Genomic DNA, 11,218 nt, shown 5'->3' on the forward strand with positions numbered 1-11,218 from the left:
GAACCCACGCAGCCGGGGAACCAGTTAGGAAGCTGTGTATCACAGGATAGAGTGCTGGAAGCCAGAGCTGTGCTGTGCACGAAGAACTTGGTGGAAGGTCGCACATAAGCCTTGGCAACTGCAAACCATGCAGTGCGCGGGGGTACTGTCTTGCGTGGGGAGGCAAGTTCTTACCTCCATCAAAGTTGGACAGCTGGACCGTAGGACCATCGGAACCACTTCAGTCCACCACCCATGTTTCTGGATACTCGCACTTCATCAGGAGAGAGGACCCACGCCACCGGTCGTCGCTGCAGAGAGGTGCCTGCTGAAGCAGGGAAGTGACTCCTTCATTTCAAAGAAGGTTCCTTCGTTCTTGGTGATTGGTCAGCTACACATGTAAGCACCTATCAGGGGAGGGCTCGGACGTCACCTGCTGGCACTGGCCACTCAGATGCTCCCAGAGTGGCCCACCACCTTGGAATCCAAGATGGAAAAACCCAGGACACTCTGGAGGAGCTTTGGGCACCACCCCTGGGGTGGTGATGGACAGGGGAATGGTCACTCCCCTTTCCTTTGTCCTGTTTCTCGCCAGAGCAGGGACTGGTGGTCCCTGAACCAGCATAGACTGGATTATGCAAGGAGACCACCATCTCTGCCATTCAAATCATTTCCAGAGGCTCTGGGAGGCTACCCCTCCCATGCCTGGAACACCTATTTCCAAAGGGAGAGGGTGTAACACCCCACTCCCAAAGGAAATGCTTTGTTCTGCCCTCATGGGCTTGAGCTGCTTGAGCCACAGGAGGGCAGAAACCTGTCTGTGAGGTGGCAGCAGCTGGGCCTGCCTGGAAAACCTCAGAAGGCTTGTATGGCAGTACTGGGGGGGTCCACTGCGGAGCTCCCACAGTGCGTGGAACTATACAACCAATACTAAAATCAGTATTGGGGTATAATTACAAGATGTTAGACACCTTACATGGCCATGTCGGAGTTACCATTGTGCAACTGGACATAGGTATTGACGTATGTTCAGTGCACGCGTAAAGTGGCGTCCCTGCACTCACGAATTCTGGGAAAATGATCCTGGACGATGTGGGCGCACCTCTGCTAGTGCAGGGGTGCCCTCACACAGAGGCACTTTGCACCTAACCTTCAGAGTTGGAAGGCCTGACATATAGGTGACTTATAAGTGACCTAGTGCAGTGTAATTGGCAGTGAAATGGTCCATGCACCATTTCATGCACGCTGCAATGGCAGTCCTGCAGAAGCCTTTGCTTGGGCTCCCTATGGATGGCAAAAGAAATGCTGCAGCCCATAGGGATCCCCTGGATCCCCAATGCCCTGAGTACCTAGGTACCATATACTAGGGATTTAAGGGGGTACCAGTATGCCAATTATGAGTGGAATACTGTGTTAACAGTATCCAACAACCAAATTTAAGGGGGAGAGAGCATAAGCACTGGGGTCCTGGTTAGCAGGATCCCAGTGACACAAACAGGCCAAAAATGGGGGTAACCATGCTAGAAAGAGGATACTTTCCCACAACACTCTTCTAAAGGAAACGTTTGCGCTACTACAATCTGATTGCACATTACCAAAAATATATATTTTTAATATACTTGATTTATTTTGAACATGAAGGGGCAGATTTATACTAAACACTAAGGGGCAGGTGAAGCATGGGCGTTCCCATGCATCCACCCATGGAGTTTGATGCATTCCCTTATTTACTAAGGTGAGTATATTTGGAATTACTCCAAAATGCTATGATGGGGCCTTACAGAGCTATGAATACAGGTTACTATTCACCTGTGCATGAACCAAGATTTAGTTTGGGGGAGGGTTTGGGGGGAGGGGTCGGTCTGAAGCCCTTTTAGCCCAATGGGCATTGCTTGCCTGTCTTCATAAATAATACCAATAAGGTGAGGCCTTGGCTGACAATTTGCCACCCTAGTCACAGGAGCCAAGTTCACCAAATTATTTGGGGGGCCCAGGACATATGAGCAGTTCCACTGATGTGAGATTAAAAGTGTGTCTCGAAGCAAGCACTTACTGTAAACTGTGGTGCTCCACGGAAAAAAACAGGGATTAAAGATCTCACCGTGACTTAAGAACAATAAATAAGCAATGTATTTATCAATTTTGTGTAGCGTTGCACAACTAGTGCTGTATACCCAAGCTTGCCATCCCACTGAATACCCAAGCTTGCTATGGAACTTGGTGGGCAGGGACCAACTGCCAGAAAACAAATGGGTGGAGAATAATTAGCAAGGGAAATGTGCATTGATGTCATTTTATCATTGGAAGAACTCTCATAACACTCTTGAGATACCCTTTACAGTCATAGGTGCGGTAAACACATATCAATGTGTATTATTATAAATACAAGTAAATACAAGGTTTACAGTTCACATGTAATTTATAGATCACATGCAGGAAACTCAGGGGTTTAAGCTCAAGTACAGTTTTTATTGGTGCCTTGAAGAAGCCACCTGCCTTTTTGAGCTAAAACAAAATATAAAAACTAGCTACTATGTCAAATGGAAATGTGAAACAAACAGTTCAGTTATAATACCTATTGTAAGTGACATTCACATTTGAGGAGTCGGCTGCATGAATAAGTTGAAAGGAAATTTTGAAACAAGGTGGTGCACTTGCTTGGTGCATTTAAAAAAGTTAGTTTTTCAACAAGTATAGTAAATGTTCTTCCATCAATGTTATAATGCTTGAATGAAAACGGGTTGAGAAGTAAAAGATGGATTCAAATTGCAGCCTAATGTGTATGTCTGGCATCCCACCACCGCCCTTTTAGAAAGGCTGAGCACTCTTTCCTAAATGGCTTTTTAGAAAGCAAGCATCTGGCAATACATCAACCTCACTTATATACAGCCTTTATCCAACATGAAGGCCTTAGCCCAACCCTTTGGGCTCTTATCATAAATTATTGGTGGGGCCTAAGTCCTTATAACCTAGTGCCAATGATCATGGCTTATCCCTGGTAAGTTTATGCTAGGGGTTCAGAGTAGGATGGGCTGCATCAACCAACCAGGCCCTCTGCGAACTTATTCTAGCCACTCGCTCCTTCAGTGTACACGTTTTTTTACAATTTTGCCTGGGTGATTTTGGGTTCCAATCTAGCCCTGATATAGGGCCAAGATGCTCAAACATCCACCCTGTTGGCTATTTACTGGTATCACACTCAGTGTCAAGATAGTCATTGTAATTTAATACCTGGCAGAAATGTTTTACGTAGGATGGCAAACTTACACAACCCCTCAGTCCACGTGGCTTGGTGCAACTATGGGCATAAATAAAAAACAATAAAAAATAAAAAGACTCATATCAGGCACCCTGCCACACCACTCGAGTCAGAACAGTGGTGTCCAAGAGCTTAGCAGTTCATATCACCTCGGTCTTCGGTAATCCTCTTTCGAATACGCAGTCTGAGAATGCACACTCTGGAAGTGGTGTCCCTGTGGTGATGACACTAGATTCCCTTTGACTTATCCAAACAGTTCATGTTCATTATAGTGATATGTCCTTTCCAAAGGCCTGACGTTTTGGTGTGAGCAATAGGTTCTTTCTTCAGATCTGGACACGGATGGGAACAGGAGTGGTGTGCTGAGGTCAAGTACTGGGCCAATTTTGGGAAATTCAGCATTCATTAGCTCTTCACTATCAGTAGCTTGACTCTCAGGGGAACACCATCTGGAGGGATGGTATCAACAGTGACTTCAGAGTGCAGCTCGGGATCAAAGTAATTGCTGTAAACATGGGCAACCCAGTAACCCCTTGAGAGCTTGGATAAATATAAACCAAATAGCAAGAGGCTGACAAGGGGATCATTCAAACCCTAACTCAGAAAATATAAATAGATTTGATCAACATTTCATAAAGAGAGAGATATCTCTTAGTACTGAACATCAAAGTGATAAAGAAAATAATTCAACACTGTCGCATACAAGAAAACAAGGGGCAGGTTTAAGAGCCCCTAGCGCCTCCTTGCACCATGTTAACATCATTTTTTTATGCCAATGTGGCCCAACGAGGCCAAAATCACCATGCTAAACTTACAAAGTGGAGCAATACATGCACTGTGCCAATTTGAAACCCATTGCGCAACATTACACCTGCGCCAGGCATAATGTATGCCAAGGGGGCATTCCCCTGTTGGGGGGGGGTGAAAAAATGGCGCAAAAAAATGTAAGAGATTTATTTGCGTCATATCTTTTGCCACTTTTAATGCCTCCTCAAAGCAGGCATTAAAAGGTGGCACACCATTATTTACAATGGGCTTTGCAAAATTAGCGTCAACATTTTTTATGGTAATCCTGCAAAGCTCCGAACTAGCGTAAACAATTCTGACACTAGTTCCCTAACTACTGCCATGGTGCAATGTATCTTGGATACAGCACACACATGGTGGCATTAGTGGGGGCACAAGAAAAGTGGCACTGCACTGGCTGCAGCACCACTTTTCTTAAATAAGGCCCCAAATGTTTTTTACTTAAAGTCCAGATGGTTTTAGTTGGTCACCAGAACATTTTAGGTTTAAGGTCAAAATTGGAAGTCCTGGAATAGACCACATTCATTCAAATAAATAACATTTGCTGTTTTCAGGAACTTGGTCACTTAGCGATGTGGACTTTGATGGGTATGCAACATTCTGCACAAATCCCACAAAAAAGGGAAAGGTAGGTCGAAGGTGCCCTGGCAGTTTGGGCATCAACAAATATCTGCACAAGCAGATTAGAAAAACATGAAGGTAATCCAAACATTTTCCACGTAAGGGTTGCCAGTGATATGCACACAATTATTATCATTAACACCTGTGGCCCCCCTGGAGCTATTAAGAACTATCTTGCGTACATTAAAGAATTGGAGCTGTATATTGCCAACAAAAGGAATTAGCTTTCTGACGCGATGTTTCCCTTTAGTGAAAGCAACCTGTCTGTGGAGATTAAACACCGACCCACATAGACTTTTGATGAATGTGGAGATGTGCAGGCAGGAGTCCATATGGGGCCTTCACCATCTGGATGTCCTTAAATTAAGATCCTACAAGCGTGGCAGAATCCTACGCGACTTACAGTCTCTGAATGGGCACCCTCCATCAGACTGTCCTGGACAATAAACGTTCTGAGCAAGTGAACGAGCCAACTTGATCAACTACATTTTTATGGACATGGAATCCTGCTACGCTATTACTATGCTACGCTATTACTGACATGACCATCATTGGGAAGCTAGAAAGTGATCATGACCCCTTCGTGGCAACTTTAAACCTGTGGTTAGAGCAGGAGCAGACAATATAAGTGGTCAAAGTCTACAATCCATCTAATTTCATTGTGGTGCCAAGCAGGAAAGAAATCATGCGGCAAGCTAGCCGCTTCTCTAAAAATTCAACAAATCATGCACGATTAATTGTTGGAAGCAAGTATGTGACAACCTTCTATTGCTTTTTGACCAAACTGATCCAATTGCATTAACTAAACTGGCAAATATTTTAAGAATAACTTAGGTTAGCTTTGGTTAGTAGACCAATCACGCATTGTCAGCTGGCATCCAAAGACAGCACGAGAATCACATGGTTTGATGATGAGTGCCTTACATTAAAAACAGCTATGGCTTCAGCTTTATGTTCAAGAAAGACCTCTGCTTTGGTGAACTACGTTTCCTGTCGCAGAGGAAAGAATATATGCAACTGATTACATTTAAAAAACGCAGCATGCACTTAAAACCTGGTCTAATCTCATGGGGACAATTCAAGGAAATAATACAAGATTGTTGTGGAGCCCTATTCAGATCGGGCTCAGAAGGTGCCCTGAGAAACCTTGAGTCTGACATCACGGCTCAGGCTTGGATCAACTATTTCACCAGTGTGTATAATCCAACAAGGTGTAGCCAGCTGAATGAAGAGGGAGGCTCAGTCTTTGAATGTTCCCAAACAATTTGTACTTGACAACATTGTGACTCCATTTTTGGCAGCATCTGGAATCACAACTCCAGAATTTGTGGAAAGTGCATTTCAAGCCCCCATTTTGAAATGGGAAAGTCCTAGCTTCTCAGAGAGCCGCAGTTATTGTCCCAATACACAAAATAGGTCCCCGGAATTTACCAGAAAAGTATTGTCTATTCTCTGTCCTGGACAGTGTGGGAAACATATCAAAAACGAACTATATGCTGGTCAATTCACTGCACAGTTTGAAAAATTCGTTCAGAATATATCATCAGCCGTTAGATTGGGCTGACTGCTAGGATTACCTAGGGATAAGGTTCAATGCCAATTTAATTTGAGGCAAACAGATGAAAAAGGGTGAAATGAGTGTGCTCCAGCAGTCAAATGCTCTCTTTGGCTTCAGCAGTAGTGTTGGGCGGACAGCGATTAAGCCAGTGCTCTAGGCCTATTAAGCCAAAGCACACACTGCCGGCATGTATGGAGCAGAGATTTGGAGGGCCGGAAAGGCATCTGGCCTCCAGAACATCGAAAAACAATTGTTACATCACTTATTACAACTTGGCACTGGAACCCCCAATGGGAGCAACATGAGCTGGGCTTGAATAACATCGAAGCTATTGCAGCATTAAAGCCACTTCTCTTCTGGCATCAAACCTGGTCCAAATCGAAATTATCAACCTACCTCAAGCCAATTAAACTTTGGCACAGCAGCAACTCTCATAAGCTACCATGGCTTAAACAAATTGCAAGCACTCTCAACAATATTGGTTGCTATGAATAATGGACCAACCCGGAAGACATGTGACCCTCAAGCACAGACAGGTTAAAAGGGAATTGTTGGTCGTGGTGCTCTGAACAGCAACATGGAAAAGTGTTGCTCACTTTTACGGGAAGTTTTTCTCTTAACTGGTTTTGAGAATTACATTGGCCATTTATTTCCACCACTAAAGAGAGCACTGTTTATAACATTCAAGCTAGGGTGTCTTTCTGTAAAGTCCTTCACTCAGAGCAGGTCATACTCAAGTGGCGATTCAATCTACCCCTACTTGCAAGGTGGCGATGAGACCCTCATGCACTTTATGATGCTACGCTCATTTTCTCTGCCAGCAAGGAGATTTCTTCGCCCTCTTTTTATAAAGTGGGGTATCAGAAATTGCAACCCAGCCATGTATTTGTGTAAGAAACGATATTGACTATTTTTTTTATAAATATTTTTATTTGTGTTTTATACAAACATATCAACATCCCCCACTGGGCTAGGAGACAGTAAAAGCGATGGGATATATAGTTAAAACAGAAGTTCTTACCGGCATTGCTCAGTCATCTGTCATATAAACTGAGGGTTGAGTTACTCGGGCAGTCACGCCCGTCGTCCCGACCAATCAACGTACCAGTATTTGTATAAAGTATGCCATGATATGCCCTCCAGGGACCTCATACCTTGATACATTTCCTTGGGCAACCTCGGGCTTGGTAAGTCACTTTCTCTGACATCATGTAAAGGTCCATCCCCGCCCTCCATTCCGCCAGCGTGGGAGTCCTAGGAACTCCCCAATGTTTTGCCATGTCCCTCTAAGCCACCACCAAGCCCAAGTTACTAAAGAGGAGTTTAGGGCACAGCAAGGCTATGTCTGTTGGGATGCCAGCAACACATAACAGGGATCAGCCGTGATCTGCACTTCGAGCACCTCACCAAGGGCCACGTGTACGAAGCATTTTGCACGTCGCAAACGGCGAAACAGTCTGTTTCTGACATGCAAAATGCAATTTGGGATGTATAGACCCATTTTTGTGATTCGGTAATCTATTTACTGAATCGCAAAAAGGGTGTGCGAGTCGCAATTAAGAAGGGGTATCCCCTTCCTAACTGCGAGTCGCAGTCCCATGTATAATTGTTTTGTAACTGCGAATGCGGTCGCAAAACAATTGCAGTTAGCACCAGTTACAAACTGGTGCTAACCCATTCGCAAATGGGAAGGGGTCCCCATGGGACCCCTTCCCCTTTGTGAATTGCAGCAAAAAACTGTTTTTCAGAGCAGGCAGTGGGCTCTGAAAAAATGAAAAGAAAACTTTTCATTTTTTGTTTTTGAAATGCATCTCGTTTTCCTTTAAGGAAAATGGGCTGCATTTAAAAAAAAAAAACAACAAAAAAACCCTACTTTATTTAAAAGCAGTCACAGACATGGTGGTCTGCTGTCTCCAGTAGGCCACTATCACTGTGAGGGCGGCCATTCCCAATAGGGTCGCAAATTGCGACCTACCTCATGAATATTCATGTGGTAGGCCATTTGCTACCCTCTTGCGAATCTCAAACAGTGTCATTGACACTGTTGTACATAAGGTTTTTGACTTGCAATTTGCGAGTCTCAAAACCTGTATTTCGTACATGTGGCCCCAAGTTCTCCCAGAATGCTGGAAAAATATATGCTGCATGTGTGAGCTTGAGCACATAAAGCGCTAGCATTTAAATTGTAAAATACACGCAACTTTCATGATCTTATCAGGAGTCATTGCAGAAGGGCTTTGCTCGGGTACAGCAGGGCAAGGGGAATGGTCCCCTCTTCCTTCTAAGCTCTGCCACCGATTAGGTGTAAGGCACCCAGAGTAGCAATCTTTTTCAACATCTGGTTGCATGTGTGAGCAGCTTGCAGTCCACAACTTTAAATTCATAAGGCGAGCTTAACTTGTCACACTTCCAAACCATTTTCAACATCCAGCGGTACGAAACGACAAATCTGCTGTGGTGAGCACTGTATACAAATGTTCTAATTACAACATTTTGTTTGTATAGCGCTCAAGGCTCTGCTAGACAGTAATACCAGCTGCTACTGAAGAGGCACTTTGGAGTCGAAACCGGGTTGCCCTTGTCCAAAAGTACGGTTCTGGAGAAATTGCTTTCGTGTCTTTTACCTTCACAAAATGAACAGTGTCTAGGTGCAAACCAGTTCACAGTGTGCACTAAATGTGCTTTTTCTGATGAGCATACTTGAGTCAGTACTGCGCTGTCCTGCACTATTTGGCTCTGTTGGAGTCCTCAATAGGAGTTGTTGCCTAAGTGCTGCCCCCTCCTATTGCTAGGGAGGAAGTTGCCAAGTGTGGCCCCAAGTTCTCCCAGAATGCTGGAAAAATATAGGCTGCATGTGTGAGCTTGAGCAAATAAAGCGCTTGCATGTCAATTGTAAAATGCATGCATATTTCCTGTTCTTATCAGGCGTTATTGCAGAAGGATCTTGCTCGGGTACAGCAGGGCAAGAGGAGTTGCGGGGAAGGGACATGGACCTCTTGTCCCTATAAGCTCTACCACTGAGTAGGTCTAAGGCATCCTGAATAGCAATCTTTTTCAACATCTGGTAACAAAGGTCAGTGACGTAAGTACTCAAAGTTGCATGTGGGAGCAGCTTGCAGTCCACAAATCTAAATTCATAAGGCGAGCTTAACTTGTCACACTTCAAAACCCTTTTCAACATCCAGCGGTACGAAACGACAGATCTGCTGTGGTGAACGCTGTATACTAATATTCTAATTACAACATGTTTTTGTATAGCGCGCAAGGCTCGGTTAAGCAATAATACCAGCTGCTACTGAAGAGGCAGTTTGGAGTCGAAGCTGGGTTGCCCTTGTCCAAAAGTGCAGTTCGGAAGAAATTGCTTTCGTGTCTTTTACCTTCACAAAATGAACAGTGTCTAAGTGCAAACAAGTTCACAATGTCCACTAAATGCACTTTTCTTTTGATGGGCATACTTGAGTCAGTACTGCGCTGTCTTGCACTATTTGCCTATGTTTGCGTCCCCGACAGGAGTTGTTGCCTAGGTGCCGCCCCTCCCGTTGCTAGGGAAGAAGTTGCCAAGTGTGGTCGCCACTCACCAGGGTCACCAGTTTCAGCTTCCGCTGGGCAACGCCCCCGGGAATCAGCTGCAGCCAGAGGCCCCCCAGCAGCAGCCAGCACCGGATGGACGGAGCCCAGCCCAGGGCACCCTCCATGCTGCAGCTGCACGTCCTATCTGAGCAGGAAGATAGACTTCACACACTGACACCAGAGTGGGCGGGGCTATTCTGTGATCTCAACCAGGGCATGGATGCCGAGGAGGGTCGTGCGACTGGCTCTGTGTCAGGACATTTCTACTTTCACTTTCACCTCTCCAGTTCAAGCCTGGCGCAGTGCACTGCTGGGCAGGTTCTAGTGTTTCCACCAGCCACTCCTTGAGGGCTGGCTTCCACACTCACCCCAAACACATCCATCACAGGCGCCTCCAGTCAGGGGACCCTGCCAACAAAAAGGGCCGGGCGCACGTGCCCTGGGGCCAGTTCCATGAACTCGCAATGCCGGACGAAGAAAAGAGGGCGAAATAGCGCTTTCAGATAGGCTCGAGGCGCCGCCATGGTGCTGAGGAACTGCGGGTATCTCAGCGAGCGTCGCCTCCAACACGGCCAGGCAGGAAAGGCCGCGAGGAAAGAGGCAGCGCTAGGACCGCCGCGGCTGCCTGCACGTGCGGCAGCCGAGCCGTTTGTGTCAGGGTGGGAGGCGCGGCCAACGACCGCGATGCGGACCCTCCTCCCCGGCAGGGGCAACGGAAACTGCACGTACCTGGGGGAGGAGCAGAGGAATGGAGAAGCGCTGCCCCATGCGCCTCCCCTCCACCCGCCACAAAGATAGTAAATCACTAAGGGCCGGCCGCTGCCAGAGGGTGGTACGGCATTACACTCTTAATAAAAATTGAGCAGCCACCTGCTCTGAGCGTCGTCAGGGGCTGCAGACGAGGGCATCATGCTCCCCCTGGCAACCATCGGCCGCCTTGTGCCGCGGTGAAAGCAGAGTTCTGCAACCGCCGGAGCCGGCGAACCGGCAGATGGATCCTTGCCCGGCCTGCTACAAGAGAAGAGCAGGGCCCTCCAGAAACAGTGAGGCGGCAGTGCCACCCAGTGGCCGTAGGTGGTTACTGCAGCCCTTAAAGGGGAAAATACAAATAACAAGCATTTGTAATGCACCGGGCCTCTCGTTTGCTCGAGTTCGACCTATTATGGTTGTAAATTCGTAACTGGAATATTCTTGCCACATACATTGAAAAGTAAAAGAGTTGATAGAAGCCAGCCAATTCAAAGCGCCACTGCCGCCATGAGCGCGAAATGTATTTGCTCCCTGCCTGAATGTTTAGAAAGGATTGCGACTGGGATGAAAGGCACACCCAAACCAGAGGGGGGCTATCACACCCCATAACAGGAAGAAGCTTCACATACTGTGATGGGCAATAAAAATCTTCACTGAGCTAAATCGCCTGGAGA

At 46.2% G+C, this 11,218-nt stretch overlaps 1 protein-coding gene across 2 annotated transcripts in view; it reads right to left on the reverse strand.

The window, feature by feature from the left end:
• The window catches only part of LOC138262134 (prostatic acid phosphatase-like), a 257,511-nt gene extending 247,122 nt beyond the window's left edge, over window positions 1-10,389 (reverse strand). The window contains exon 1 of one of the 2 annotated variants that reach the window (XM_069211912.1): window positions 9,803-10,389. In XM_069211912.1, the coding sequence (XP_069068013.1) occupies window positions 9,803-9,919 (117 nt within the window). In that variant the 5' untranslated portion in view covers window positions 9,920-10,389. The remainder of the gene's footprint in view (window positions 1-9,802) is intronic. The other variant, XM_069211913.1, reaches the window with a different exon arrangement.
• Window positions 10,390-11,218: the final 829 nt, after the last annotated feature.

The sequence above is a fragment of the Pleurodeles waltl genome, chromosome 10 (genome assembly GCF_031143425.1).
Source record: "Pleurodeles waltl isolate 20211129_DDA chromosome 10, aPleWal1.hap1.20221129, whole genome shotgun sequence".
Classification (NCBI taxonomy): domain Eukaryota; kingdom Metazoa; phylum Chordata; class Amphibia; order Caudata; family Salamandridae; genus Pleurodeles; species Pleurodeles waltl.